Source organism: Lepisma saccharinum, chromosome 1, assembly GCF_977018435.1.
Source record: "Lepisma saccharinum chromosome 1, izLepSacc3.1, whole genome shotgun sequence".
In the NCBI taxonomy this organism is placed as follows: Eukaryota; Metazoa; Arthropoda; class Insecta; order Zygentoma; family Lepismatidae; genus Lepisma; species Lepisma saccharinum.
The window spans coordinates 175,469,376-175,484,535 of NC_139229.1; the positions used below are offsets into that span (position 1 = coordinate 175,469,376).

At 36.3% G+C, this 15,160-nt stretch overlaps 1 protein-coding gene across 1 annotated transcript in view; it reads left to right on the forward strand.

The window, feature by feature from the left end:
• Prosalpha2 (proteasome alpha2 subunit) overlaps window positions 1–12,261 on the forward strand; it is a 35,015-nt gene extending 22,754 nt beyond the window's left edge. Inside the window, exons 4-6 of the mRNA XM_083125930.1 lie at window positions 3,722–3,863; window positions 7,857–8,012; window positions 11,924–12,261. Of these exons, the coding sequence (XP_082982056.1) occupies window positions 3,722–3,863; window positions 7,857–8,012; window positions 11,924–12,098 (473 nt within the window). The 3' untranslated portion in view covers window positions 12,099–12,261. The remainder of the gene's footprint in view (window positions 1–3,721; window positions 3,864–7,856; window positions 8,013–11,923) is intronic.
• Window positions 12,262–15,160: the final 2,899 nt, after the last annotated feature.

Sequence of the window (15,160 nt, forward strand, 5' to 3'; positions counted from 1 at the left end):
TTTCAATAAATTAATATAAATCGTTATGAATGTTTGAAACCTTCCCGCCTGAAAAGATTCTGTGAGCTCTGGACTTACGAAGTATTTATAACTATATGAACTAAAAAAAATACAATGTCAAAATAGGAATATCTGTCCCTTCTTTTCTACATTTTATTCAATTCGATTACTGTGTATATTTATTCCCATTATTGTGCTTAAAGTAAATATATAGAAACAAAAGCAAAGAGTTTTAATCACATAATAATTGAACGACACAGCTTGCCATCTTCCTTCGGATCAGATTCAAACACTGGCGTAATTTGTGTGACTATAATAATCTTGACGATTCACTGCTTCGACTTCCAAAACTATCCGTCCTGTTTTTTGAAAGGAGCCACTGAAGTAATGCATTTCCCTGATTTCATAAAGGTCTCTGCCTGAACAACACAAACCCAGATGATAAGAAAAGATAAGCTTACAAACTGGCAGGTGAAACCTCCCCCTTCCCCCCTGCTGCCCTGGGAGGGGCACGTGGCCGCAGATGCGAGAATCCCACGAGGAGGGTTGTGTATTGAAAAACGACAGCAGTGCTACAAGCGGAAAATCCTCAAACTTTCAGAAGGCGTGGGAACTAAATACTTGTCCTTTTTGTAATTATGTAATTTCTGTTGAAAATATTGTGCAAACGCTTGGAATTATGTATATAAATTCACGACACTTAGATCGACAATATTGAACCTAAATGGTATAAAATTTTAAAACCCTTCAAACACCCAATTTAAAGCTGCTTTTCACATCCCATTAATACTGCTTTACTATTTTTTGTACGCCAAACTAGAACCCCAAATTGATTATTTAGAATCTACATCACTTCGTGTATCCTTCTAGAAAAGCCTTGCAGAGTATCACCGAAATTGGAAGCATATGTTAGGAGATTTTGTCAATAGAAGGAGAAGCAGTTTTCAGCTGTTGAGAGAAACATACAGCCGATGCTTAAGGGTGAAGTGCTTACATACATATAAAAGCATACACAAAAGATGAGACGAAAGTTATTTTCGTTCTACTCTACCCTTATCAGTCTGAAGCATCATGACTTGGTGGCAATGTGTGTGACCTAGTTAAAAGTTTGCAATGCTATAGCCATAAGGACAGTATAGACACAGGAAGATGTCACATGACTTGCAATAAAAACAACTTTTATCTTGCACATCAGCACGAGTTTTAATATCATATCATAGTCTCATTGATGTGAGAATAGCTCGAACCACAACCGTTTACTTGTCCTTGCAAATTTTCTTGCATATGTTGCCGTTTTCAGTTATCTTCTTATTGTGTTGGTGCGCAAAATTTCTTTATACTCGTTGCATTGATTACACGACACTAGTTGGCTAGCAATTCTTATTCCTGTTTATGAAATAGATCTATTGCTAAATTACGAGAAATTAGCCATTGGAAGACACTTAATATGTAAAACAGTATTTACTTCCAATCTCGCCATGGAATTCAACAAGGACACCATGCCGGCTGAACAAATTTAATTCAGTACTTCCTCAGGTTAACTACTCACTGGGAATTCCTTGAATTCTGGGAATTATGCATCAATTATTAGCTCTTGGAATTATGTGTCAATTATTAGCTCTGGGAATTATGTGTGAAATATTGGCTCCGGTATTTGTGTGAATTCTACGTTAGTTTTTCTCTGTAGACATGAAAAATTGCAACTTTTATTAATCCAAATTCCATTGAATTTATTCATATTTATTTGGTGGAGGCACATAGTGGTTCGAATCCTACTTTAAACTGTAGGTCCAGACCCGATTAGCCTTCCTGTGCATAAAGTGGACTAAAAAACAACTATTCATTCATATTTATAATTGCCCTGAGGTAAGTTTTTCATTTTTAGCTTTTATTTTTATCGAGGTAGAAGAAAAGAAAACTGCATTGAAAATAATTATTGCAAGATATGGTATCTTGAAGTTGGTTAGGTAAATTACAACTTGAAATTCATATACAATTAATATTTTTTTTTTTTTTTTTTTGTAAATTAGTATATCCTGGAAGATTTGTGACTTGTGTTTGAGGATGTATTTTGAGTCTGAGTATGTGAAATGGCAAGTGTAAACTCTGCACCTTAAATTATATATATACCGTTTAATTTAATTGAATTTTAATTTTTGGATAAATTGGAATTGCATGAACCCTTTATATTGTTAATACATTTTTGTGTGTATGTGTGGATTGTGAGAGGCGGTAATAAGTAAGTTGTATCCTTGAATTTTTGGAAAGATTGCCTTGAAAACTGGGAATTATGCATGAATTTTATCAAGGTCGTATAGTGGCTACCATGTTCCATAATTGGTCATTTCACCATGCATTTTATGATGAGATCAAATCCTGGAGGTACTGTAATTAACTCGTACAATCCTCTATCAAAATAACTTTAAATTTCTCGTTCTCCTTTTCAACACTCGTCCATTTTCGTACAGTTTCTTCCTCGTTCAGCCCTTGTCCAGCTGATTCCTTCCTCCCGTTTGCATTTCCATTCCTCTTATCCAACGCGGAACACTTTCTTCCACTTTGTAACACATACACACTTAACTTCTGTAACTTGTACAGTTGCAAAAGAGCATAAATTCACAACAAACGTAATTTACCAGATGTGGTGTGTTAAAGATCAATTACAAACTTAAGCCGGCTTTAGACGAAAGCATTTCCGATAACATTTTTGCTAACATAAATACTACGTAAATGCTTCCAAAAATCTTATAGCAGATAGTATTTTACACAGAAGTATAACATTTTGGTTATCTTTTGCGATTACAATGTATAATACATACAGCACGGAAGGCACATCAAGTTACACCATCTATGGTGAGTGCACGATGTTTACAATTGGACAAACGAAAATATTCTTCCATACGTGTACAGTAAACGTTGTAAAGTATATATTTAAGCAGCACCATTGTTTTGTACCTAATACCGTTTTATATCAAACCTTTTTTCTCTCCATTGAATAGTTATTAAAAATGTGAACTGATACATTGTTTACATCTCACAAGGCCGCCATTACATCTGCACTCGTGACCAAGAGGTCGCTTCTGATTGGTTGTGCTACGAAAAATGCTGGTCATGGCATAAATGTTAAGGAAAATGCTTTTGTCTAAAGCAAGCCTAAGTCAATTAATGTGAAGAAAAAATAAATGTAATTGTTAACTTTATTTTATTAAAAGTAATGCTGTTTTTAGATTTATAAGGACATTGGAAGGACATCTCTTGAGGGAATTTTGTATCAGTCTTATTAGAGATAGTGACATCTCGTGTGAACTCTGTTAATTATGAGTGCATTCGTATTACAAATGAGCAAATTCAATTACCCAATTAATTCACAAATAATTAATAATCAATTTAGTTGCTGAATGCTTGATCATAAAAGGAATTCCTCCTCTCGGGAGTGTAATTATGACCAATATCATCATAACACAGAGAAAGATACAGTATATATAGATGTACTTTTGTACATTCAGTGACTTTGATATTCATATTTTTACCATGGGGAACTAGAATTATGTAAGAATTTTAATTGTGCAACATTTAAATGGGAGGTAATCTAAGGATACCAGGTTTAAATATAAGTGTACTGTGTATGTGTACACACACACACACACACACACACACGCACGCTTATATACATATAATGTGTTTCTTAATTTCAAATTGTTACTGTTTATTTTATTTTCAGGGATGGGACCAGATTATAGATTGCTGGTGAAGCGTGCAAGGAAGATGGCACAGCAGTATTACTTAATTTATAAGGAGCCTATCCCCACTGCTCAGCTGGTTCAGCGTGTTGCAATGGTCATGCAAGAATATACACAGTCTGGGTGAGTATGGAATATTTCTTGAAATTGGTTGAATTAACATTACAAAGCTAATGCTTCATCATTTTGAGAACATACAATTTGATTATGCCTCCTTTGCTTGCTCCAAACCACTAAATCATTTCGGGCATGGAGTATATTCAGTCAGACTTGGTATATTGTTTGGGTAAGGGGGGATGATACATGCACACGTAACATAAACAGTACAGGCCAGAAATCTTTTCAAGGAGAAAACTTGCTACATTGCACCATGAGATTGCAGCCCTTTTCACAGACAATGTCCCAAGAGTTCGCTCAGGGTCATTGGTCAGGAATTGAGTACCCTATGTCCTTGAATAAGCTGCACTGCGCAACTTTATTTTGAAGGAATTTTTTCTTCTTCTCAAATCCATGCCTCTCTGCAGTTTTGAACTTGGATTAAAAATCTGTAATTGGTTTATAAACAGTATTTCTACATATTCATTGTGTATTATAGCTTAGGGATTATGTACCTTATTTATATGCATATTACAAGAAATGTCACACTTTAGCAGAAGTAAGAAATTGCACATCAAATGAAACAAAAACATCATATATTGAAACAAAAAAGTGTTCATGATTCGTACTTACCCCTTCCAACTACTGCTGTCATCAGAACTTGGGTTTACTGCATCACTGTCCCATATGCAGTCATCTACTGTTCTGTTAACTTTGTTGGAAATGCAACACTTCTTGATTGATTTGGTGTTTTAAGTTCACTTTATGCACAGTAAGGCTAATCTGGACTGGACCTACAGTTTAAAGTGGGATCCGAACCACTATGTGCCTCCACCGGGTATCAAACCTGGGAACCCTACAACACTTCTTAGAACTCATCTCTTAAAGTCGGAATGATTCTTCTAAAATCCTGAGCATCCAACTCAGCTTGCTTTAAATTCTTGTACTTCAAGTTATTTTGCTAGTGAAAGCTATATTAGACATCTCTGCAAAAACTGCTAACCCAAGTTGTTGTTTTCACACACATAGTCACATAGTTTTCATACGTGACTTCCAATTTCCTCTGCTTCTTGAACAACTTGCAACTTTTATATTACAAGAAAAGATTGCCATGTCCTTTCTTATTAGGTGACAGTAGTTCCAATTTATCCCGGGAAAAATTGTAGCTACTTCCAGGGAAACAAACAAAGCAGTGACAGAATGTCATCTCTCTCCCAGATGCTCTAACCTTTGTTAATGAAGGCAGTGGTCATTCAAAATTAATCAGAAAATCTAATGCAGCAGGCAAATATGGACTATCACCTATACAATATTATTTACCTTGTTATTGTTCCTTGTTTTTTCAGGGAGTTTCAAAGGGATTGGGAGTAAAATTGAGATGTTTATTTCCATCAATTCAAAATTGATGTGTGTTTTGTAAATATTCACTGGACTCTTTGGCAGAGTGGTTAATGCAAGGCACTACAAATACAATAATCCCAAGGTTGTATCCTTGATTAAACATGCATTGTTACATTTGTATATTTCGTATTTGATGTCACTTTTTGCTGCATTTGGCTAATTGTGATGATGATAAATGCTGAGTAGATATAGTTGCCCAGGCCAGGACTCGGATCTGTAATCTTAGTTGGCAAGGACAACTCAATGTCCTGGGCTACTGAGCCAGCTCAGAGGATGTATCATTGTGTATACTCCATTTATTTCACTATTCATGGTCGTTGAAAATAATCCAAGAGGTAGAAATGTGAAGTAAAATAACAAAAATAGGAACAGCAAGAAGAAACTTATCATCTGAAGTGGATTAGATTTATTTATTATTATTGTATTCTAAGCTATATGGTTTGTTTTGAAGCCTGCGATTCTAAAATATGTTGAAATTTATCAGGTTTAGATCTTTGAAATTTTACAAAATTGGAGGTTTTATCTCATTCTGTTTTTGATACGAGTTAATATGTATCTGTCCTGCTCAAGGTGCTCATGTTCCTTTGATCAACATCTGCACATGCTGAGGCAGTCATTTAGAAGTGAAAGAAAGAGGGTAACTCTGGTTGAAGTAGAGAGAAGTATAAGAAACAGGTTTCGTCAAAGATTTCAAATGACATGAAGAACATTTAGATCGGCAAAACAAAAAATATATATACATTGCCCATAAAATTTTATAGATTATAGTGTTTTCACACACCATTCCATTACACACATGTGCCAATATTACACACATTTTGTGTAATTAAGGACATTGGCAACACTGGAAGAGAGTGATTGAGGCAGGAAACCTTGAAGTGGCAAGTGCAAGTGACGATGTCATTTCTCTCAAATATGTAATTATTATTCCTCCCATTATGATATTGCAATGCATATGCAAGGTCGAACTTGCCACACAAAATATTTAAAAGCACTTAAGATCCCTTACAATTATGTAGTAGTTATTCCTGTTTTATTATAAAATAAATGGTCTAATCTTCTTTAAATTGACATGTTGGCAAATTTAAACGCATTGATTACAGTATTTGAAGTGGATGGCGCTATTCCCTCATCTAGTATAATTTACATAAAGCATCCCTTCCCAGACAATTCTCTAGGCTTGAACAAACATCTCCTGCCCAGGAATGTCCACTTTCAGCATGAAAACTATTAAGAATTCAACTGGTGTAAATGTATTTATGGATTGTTCTATCACGTCTGAGACTTCATCTGAAAAGATATGTAAATTATTCTTGAAAAAGTGTAGGTTTATAACTTGTTTACATGAACATAGTCCATCCTTTGCCAGAGCTTCAATCAGAGATGAATACAAGTGCCTTTCTTTGCTGTTATATTTCTTTAGGAATTTTAATTGTCTTCTTACACTGTAAATTGTCAACTGTATTTGTGTTGGGTGTTGCTAGATTGAAGCATTATATTTTTAAATGATAGAAAGAGTTTCCCTTTGATCTTCCTTCCCCTATTACAGTGTTGCTTATTCTAGGCCCCGGCAACTGGAAATAAGCAACCTGTGTTTGAAAATACATAGCTTATTTCTTTCTTATTTACCCCCTCCCCCCCACACACACATATATACATATCCATGGGCAAAAATCCACGAACACTTCCTTGGCACAATGTAAAATGTGACAGATTCGATCATTTTTAAATACTTCTATCGCCCATTGCATGCATGAGTAAGGTAAATGAACTGTAGCAGAGTTTGCAACTCTTGCAAACACCGACAGCCAGGAGGGCAAATGTGATTTCCTCATCTCTTTGGGTTGGCCGCAGCCCTGCATAAACTTACCAGGCAAAACATGTAAAAACAACAAAAGTCTATGGGCATTGGCAAGGGGCAAACTGAGAATCTCGTCTCTCTCTGGTGGAGAACCAATGCAATTGGAAAGGAAGCATGAAAACATTCTAAGTGGAGTGGAAATGTGGCTTCATATTTTGAAAACACTTCATCCTTTCATAGAGCATGCAGAAAGTAACAAACACATGAAAATATTGTATAAGAAGATTGGAGAAATCTATGTAAGTAGCACTTGCCCCACCTCTATTCAGTATATGCTACTGCAGCTTGCAGTGCACAGTGTGCTTGTGAAGTGCTCCTGAGTGTGCGCAAGTGCACCTATGTTATCCGTGCTTGTAGTAATGTATATTGGAACCAACCACATACTCTGTCTGCAAAACTACAGTTCTATTCATTTTGGTTACCACTTGGGGACGTTTTGGCGTACCTGGTATTCTCTGCATTTATTAACATTCACCTGTGTTACTGGTTGTTATTGTTATTTTTATGTGTGTTAGGTCACTGATATTATTATATGCATGAGGGAAAGTCAGTAAATAGGTCACAAACTGATTCGGTATAGCTGAAAATAGTAGAGTACGGTGAAACTTTGACCATATTACTGGAGATTAATTGTCCCATCCTTTATAGTGTCAACTGTAGGTCAAAGCTCACCAATGCAATTTGATCTGTATTTGCATTCTTGCATTTTCTTTGTATTACACACATGATTAACATGTGTATTTGTTCCATTGTTACAGAGGAGTGCGTCCATTTGGAGTTTCACTGTTGATATGTGGGTGGGATGATGGGAAGCCATATCTTTTCCAGTGTGATCCTTCTGGAGCATATTTTGCATGGAAGGCTACAGCTATGGGCAAGAACTATGTGAACGGCAAGACCTTCTTGGAAAAGAGGTTGGTGTATAGCATTTTAACCAGCACACATGCTTGTTTACTGTACAAGTTTATTGTGTTTGTTGTCATTAATTTTACCTGTTAATTACTAATCATTTTGTTTAATCTAGAGCAGGAACACCTAAACTTTTGACATGCAGATCCAGTTGTAGTGCTAAACATACTATTTCATGTTGAGGGTAATAAACAACGCGGTTGATAATGTAAGACGTAAACGAGTTACTAAAGATATATCTGCAAAACTTACTTGTAAATGTCCTATTTATTTCAGTTTGCATGAAGCATCGAGTTGGATGGTGGCAGAGGCCACCAAAATTAATAAAACATTTACAAGTAAGTTTCGCGGATATATCTTTAGTAACTCGTTTATGTCTTATATAGTACTATTTCAGTTACATAATTCCTAAATTTGGCTATATGAAAAGGCATGTGATGCTGGATGTAGCCTGCAGGCCAGAGTTTGGGCAGTCCTGTTCTAGAGGCACTGAAAAATTGTTTAAATTTGAGTATCATATAGTATTCAGGAAAAACATTTCCTTGTGGTCAGTTAACTAAACTTAACTCGTAACTACATAACTCCTAACTACATAGCACAACAGAACATTGAGGGGCAAGGTGTGCCAAGTGACTTTTCATTGGGTCATGGTCATCACGTCAAATTCCATTGCAGGTGTTTTCTGGCTTTCAAAACAAGAGACTGCTACTGTTGTTTGCAGGTAGTTCCCCAGTTGTCATCACAATGCTGAGCCGTCAAAATAATTTTTCAGTTTCTACGAGGATCAAAGCTGGGGACAGTCTGTACCAAGGACAAGAGCTCTAACCATTCAACTATGAGGGAGCTTGGTCAATTAACAGTATGAGTAAAAATATGCTTGTTGTTTCATACAAATTTGAGTGAAAAATGCAGACTGGACGAGGACTTGAACCTGAGTCTCAGCATTCCGTGTCATTGCTTTACCTACTGAACTGAGCCAGCCATGGCAGATGCAAGAAACCCAGCAAAGTAAAGGCTAGCTTGGTAGATGAGCTGGTAGAGTAGTGGCACATTATGTCAGAGACTTTGGTTCCAGGGACTTAGTCAAGCCTGCATTGTTTGCGTAACTTTCTGTGTAGTACACCTGTCTCACAAGGTGGTGACTGGTGTTATTTGAGGCAAGAATTTTTATGTTATTTCTATTTTGTACTGGCTGTACGACGTGCAGCACTAATTCAAAAGTGATAAAGAAAGAAATAAAGGGTATAGGTATAAATTGCTAAAAGTTGTGACGCTAACATTATGTACATGCCTCATTTGACCTGTGTTGCAAAGACCATTTGCCATTTGACCTCATGCTAGATGTTCATGGGAGAGTTATACTACTACATACAAAAAGTACCTGGAATTTGTCAATATAACACAAAATATGTGGTTAATCATAAACATTTATTTTTTCGCCTTCAAAATAGGTCCCATCAGATGCAACACACATATGCCAACGTTTAACCCAGTCTTCAAAACAGTTTTCAAACGCAGAAGACTGTATCACACTGGGTTCTTTCTGCGAATTTCCTTTAATGGATTCAATTGATTCAAAATGCCTTCCCCGAAGTGGTAACTTCAGTTGCGGAAAGAGAAAAAAATCACACGGAGCCATATCTGGAGAATATGGGTCTTGGGCAAGGACATGTGTTGAGTTTTTCGCCAAAAACACGCGAACAAAAGTCAATGTGTGCGATGACGCATTATCGTGGTGCAAAATCCAAGAATGTTTTTTCCATAACTCTGGTCTTTTCCAGCAAACATTCTCACGCAGACTCCTCATAACAGTCACATAAAACTCTTTATTCACAGTTTGTCCTGCTGGAAGGAATTCTGAGTGCACAACACCACGATAATCATAGAAAACAATAAGCATGACCTTAATTTTTGAGCGACTTTGGCGTGGTTTTTTGGGTTTTAATTAATTTTTAAGTGCCATTCCGAAGATTGTTGACCTGTTTGCATTCATATTCTTACACCCATGTCTCATCACCAGTTATGATGTGTTTCATGAAGGTTGAGTCACTAGAGGTTGCAAAATCAGGTATGAATGAAGAATATAGAGAACGTCTCTAATTACGTTAATATTTGGTATACTAACAATTTGGCCTTCTAATCACGAATCTGTTGTTAAAATGCTGCGGACACGTATAAAAATTCACGGGTAGCCCCACGAACTATGCACGGGTAGCCCCACAAACCATTGACGGATAGCTCCATGAACCATTTCCGGCAAGGTTCAGTTAGATTAGGCAAGCATAGTTAAAATTTTGTTCGTAAAACAACGTGAAAAAGCTTCTTTTTTTTTAAAAAAAATTCAACTTACATCAGCTTTTTTCACGATTTCCAGATGTGTCCGCGGCATTTTAACAACAGATTCGTGATTAGAAGGCCAAATTTAGTTAGTATACCAAAAAATAACGAAATTAGAGACATTGTCTATATTCTACATTCGCTCCCAAAATCATGTCTTCAGCAACAGTTAGATTAGGCAAGCATAGTTAAAATTTTGTTCGTAAAACAACGTGAAAAAGCTTCTTTTTTTTAAAAAAAATTCAACTTACATCAGCTTTTTTCACGATTTCCAGATGTGTCCGCGGCATTTTAACAACAGATTCGTGATTAGAAGGCCAAATTTAGTTAGTATACCAAAAAATAATGAAATTAGAGACATTGTCTATATTCTACATTCGCTCCCAAAATCATGTCTTCAGCAACATCTCAGCGATGCACTTTTTGCAGGAAATTCAACTCCTTCGAAACAAGTCGTGCTGTGATGCGTTTCATGCCTAACACATCAGTCAAAATGTTGTGAAAGGACATGTGTGATATGGCAAGCTCACGAGCCATCTCTCTCACACCCACACACCGGTTTTCAACCACCATTGTCCTGATTTTTCCGACGTTTTCGTCAGTCGTCGACATGGAATGTCGACCAGAACGGGGCAAATCAGCAACAACTTCTCTGCCTTCTTCGAAAGCCTTGTACCATGCATACGCTTGTGTTTTCGACAGACACGAATCACCAAAGACCTTTTGTAGCATCGTCAACGATTCAGCACATGACAGTCAGTTGGCAACACAAAATTTCAAACAAATTCTTTGCTCAATACTTGTCTCCATTCTGCAAATTGCAGGTCACTCGTCAACAAAAATAACGTAAACAGCTGCTGTGCACAAACTGATGGATAGATTACTCTACCCCTCTGCGTGGTCATTCAGTACAGTGCTGCCATCTTACGGACAAAATGAATTCTCGATACCTCCAATGTGGGACTTTTACCAGCCAAATTCCGGCTACTTTTTTTTACTGAATGTATATCATCAAGCAGATCACATATTATGTAATTGGAACCTTACAGAGTCAAGTTAAATCAATAATCTATCTGGGCATGTATAGTGGTGGGACCACAGGGAAAAGGACCTGCACAAAACCGCATGTCCTGTGCATCATTCTTGCCAATGGAGGGGAGGGCAAAGTGGAGCAGGTTTCTGTATGGCCCGAGTTGAGTGGATGGAGGAGATGATGTGCGAATGCTTTTGGCCAAAGGTTATTTTGTTCGTTGTCACTATACATGCTGTCATTCTTAGCAACAGCTTATGAAATGAGGTGATGATCAAACTGTTGTAATTGTGAGCTGTTATATCCATTATAACAGTGCAGTGTGCCGCCTCTAGTGGTGAAAAGCAGACTCCTTGACTATAGGGTGATAACATTACTACTGTGTCATCAGGAGGCACTAAACATTAGTTCCAATTTTAGATTCTCCACACAATTCAGATATGCTTGTGTACTGAAAATTTGAGACCAAATTAGTAGTATCTTGGCGTGTGTATTAAGACACTGTTTGTATTTCATTATACAGTAAGAAATATTTGTTTTTATTTCCAGATACAATGAAGATCTGCAATTAGATGATGCTGTCCATACTGCAATCTTGACTTTGAAGGAAGGTTTTGAAGGTCAAATGACAGCTGATAACATTGAGATAGGAATATGTGATCACCAAGGTTTTAGAAGATTGAAACCAAACGAAATTACCGATTACCTTGCAAATACATCATAATGAAATTTTGGAGGAACATGTGCATTTTTTTTTCAGGAAAATTAGAGGATCAAAATTGTTTCATTACCTCTGTTTATGAAGTTACACTGTACATTTGTGTGTTCTAAACCTAATTTGTTTTACAGAAAGTTATGGTGGTTATTAAATTTTTTACGGAACACTACTATGTATTTTTTCTTGCTTTACTGGGCACCTTGTACTGAAGAAATTCAGTTTATAAGCTCTCACATAATTTAATTACACTTCTAGTACAAAAATATTTGCATTCTTATTTAATCTTCTTGTTGATGACTGACACAGGTGTTATTTTGTGAAGGACAAAATAAAATGGGTAGTAATGTGCCTGTAAGCTCATCAGCAAAAAAAATCATCAGATAAACACTAATATAAAAGCCAATCATTTTGTTATGGTACTGTGTGGTGTGTAATGAAATGTATGTATCTGGTAGATACTGCATTAGAAAAAGGAACTACAGTGGAACTCAGATTTTACATTCCTCTGTTTTACATTTTCCTGCATTATACATTCAATCTTGATGATCCCAACATAGCAAAATGTTACAAAATTTTCTTCGATTTTATTTTTTACCATATTTTAAGTTTTTTCAGCATGGTCCTCTGAAAAACGTAAAATCGTTGTTCCACTGTATATTCATTCTTAACTAAATAACAGTGCTCATGGATTTTGCAGGACAATAAGAAGGTGGCTGAACCAGGTAGCAAGTTATTCCATGCCACGGATTGTCAACAATGTAACATTTAACTTGCCATTACTCGCGGGTGAGCACTGCACTCACTTTCATTTTCAAATGCTTGTAATTCGATCTTCGTGGAAGTGTGAGAGGCAAGCTCTCGTCTACTTTCCTTTCCGGGTATCCCCTTCAATAAAATACCACAATCCAAAATATGAGTAATCGCTAACGCTCTCTGAGCCATCTTTGTTGCAGATGTGTTGGAGGTGCCAGAATAAGGGAGCAGGGTGCTCACCTGCGAGCAAGTGTATTTTCGCGTGGTTATGGGTTACAATAGATTTTATTTGCTTCGTAAATAAAGTAAGTGAAGCATTAAATTGTATATTTATTCATAAACAAAATATGCATATATTGCATAAATGCCCTGATCTGAGTCAAATTTAGCAAACCAAATCATTACAAATATGAAAATACGTGGGTAAGCGCCACACTCGCCCGCAAGTAACAGCATGACAGATCTGACCACGAGTAGCACCGGGTTAAACCTGAAAAAGTACCCTCAAATTAAGTTTACTGAATTTTTGGATCTGCCTAGATCTTTCTTCGGAAGAAAAGCTTCTTAGCAGTGATTACACCAGAAGGTGACATTGGGTTGAGCATGCCCCCCGTCAACAAGTCTGTCCACCCCCTTTGCCCCCTCCCCAGTAAACAATAAAAAGTAGATAAAATACATGTTCTGTTTAGCCAAAATATAATTTTTTTGGTATTGTATTTAGTTATATACTAAATGTGACTGCCTCTCTCATTTTTATCTGGTACTATCACTGCTTCTAAGCAAGATGTTTTTTTGTATTTTATAAATATGCATCTTCATTACATTTTAACCAATTTTAAGCATGTTTTTGCCTGAAACAATATCTTGCTACAAATACTTTTCATCCTTCAAGGAGGAGGATCTAAGTGTATCTGAATATGCAGAAACTGATGTAAGGTACTTTTCTTGTCTCTTGTCGAAGTTAATGGGTTGAGTAGGTTGCAGTAGAAACATAAGATTTACGTAAACTAGTTTATAAATTGGTCTCGCACAAGTAGTCCAAGATACTTGATTTCTAATGTATGTGATTGTGGCTAAAATATATATGCCATTTTCACTATGAGGGATTTGTGTGTCTGAATTAATATTGTTATTATTAATGTTCTTTGCGAGTGTCCTTTCATAAATGTCATCATACCATTTCTTCTTTGCCATTAGGCAAAAGTGACAGAATAACAAAGTAAAATAAACCAAATCGATCCATCAATATTGGGCTAATATTTCCAAGTAAAAAGTAAGTTCATTTGGATTTCATGTATTCTTTCTTTTTCATAGGTGGGATGAAAGTATGTGTGAAAGTAAAATCTTTTCGAGGTGTAGTGTATTGTTCTCTGTAATGTAAAGAATATTTTATTAATGTAATTTTGTGCTAATCTACACCAAAACAAACAATAAACAGGCTTCTGATGTTCCACAAACATTGTTTGCACCTCACGGTTTTGAAAAACTTTTAGCAAGATAATTCATTCAATTTCAGTAATCGAATGTACTATAAACAAGTAAAGCCTTGATAGTCCAGTCGATGGGGCAGGGGGGGGGGGGGGGTGTCTGCCACGTTTGATTCTGTGGGTAGGAGATCTCTAGGGAATGCAATCCCTAGTAGATTGAATAATCCCTGGATTTCAGGACTAGGGGGACTAATTCCTGGATTGGTGATCCGATCTTTGATGCTGCTAAATCCTTCATCCCCTCCTTTCTCCTTTTACCCTTTTGATCATTCCATGTGGTTGCAAAATAGAGTTAACATGTACAGGAAGCAGCAATTCATAAGGGATGTACAGGTGGCCGTAAAATATATTTGTAAGAAAGAAAAGAAAGCAAGTTTTACAGATGAATTACAGTCTTGACACTACTCAATATGCAATGATATTCTTGTCACAAATACATCGGTGTGCAGTCTTCCTTTTTAAAAAGTGGAATTACAAAACAAACTGTAGTAAACATTAACTTAAAAGTGAAAATAATTGTATTGAATACTCTACCCACCTGTTTCTGAGAAATGGCCTAGACTATTTAAAGCATTTCTAATGCGCACATTCTTTACCTGTATTGGCCAATGTAGGAAGCAATAAGTTGAATTTTGGTGAGAGATTAGAACAAGATGTAATGGATATTATTGTGAAGGAAGTTACACCAGGAAGAGGAATGTAACTAAACATGGCTGCGTATAAACAGGAAATGTGTTTAGAATGTGTTTTCTAAGTAATATACAGGATATACACAAAAGAATTGTACAGTTTCAAATGTTAATAAAAACATTATTTCTTACCTTATAC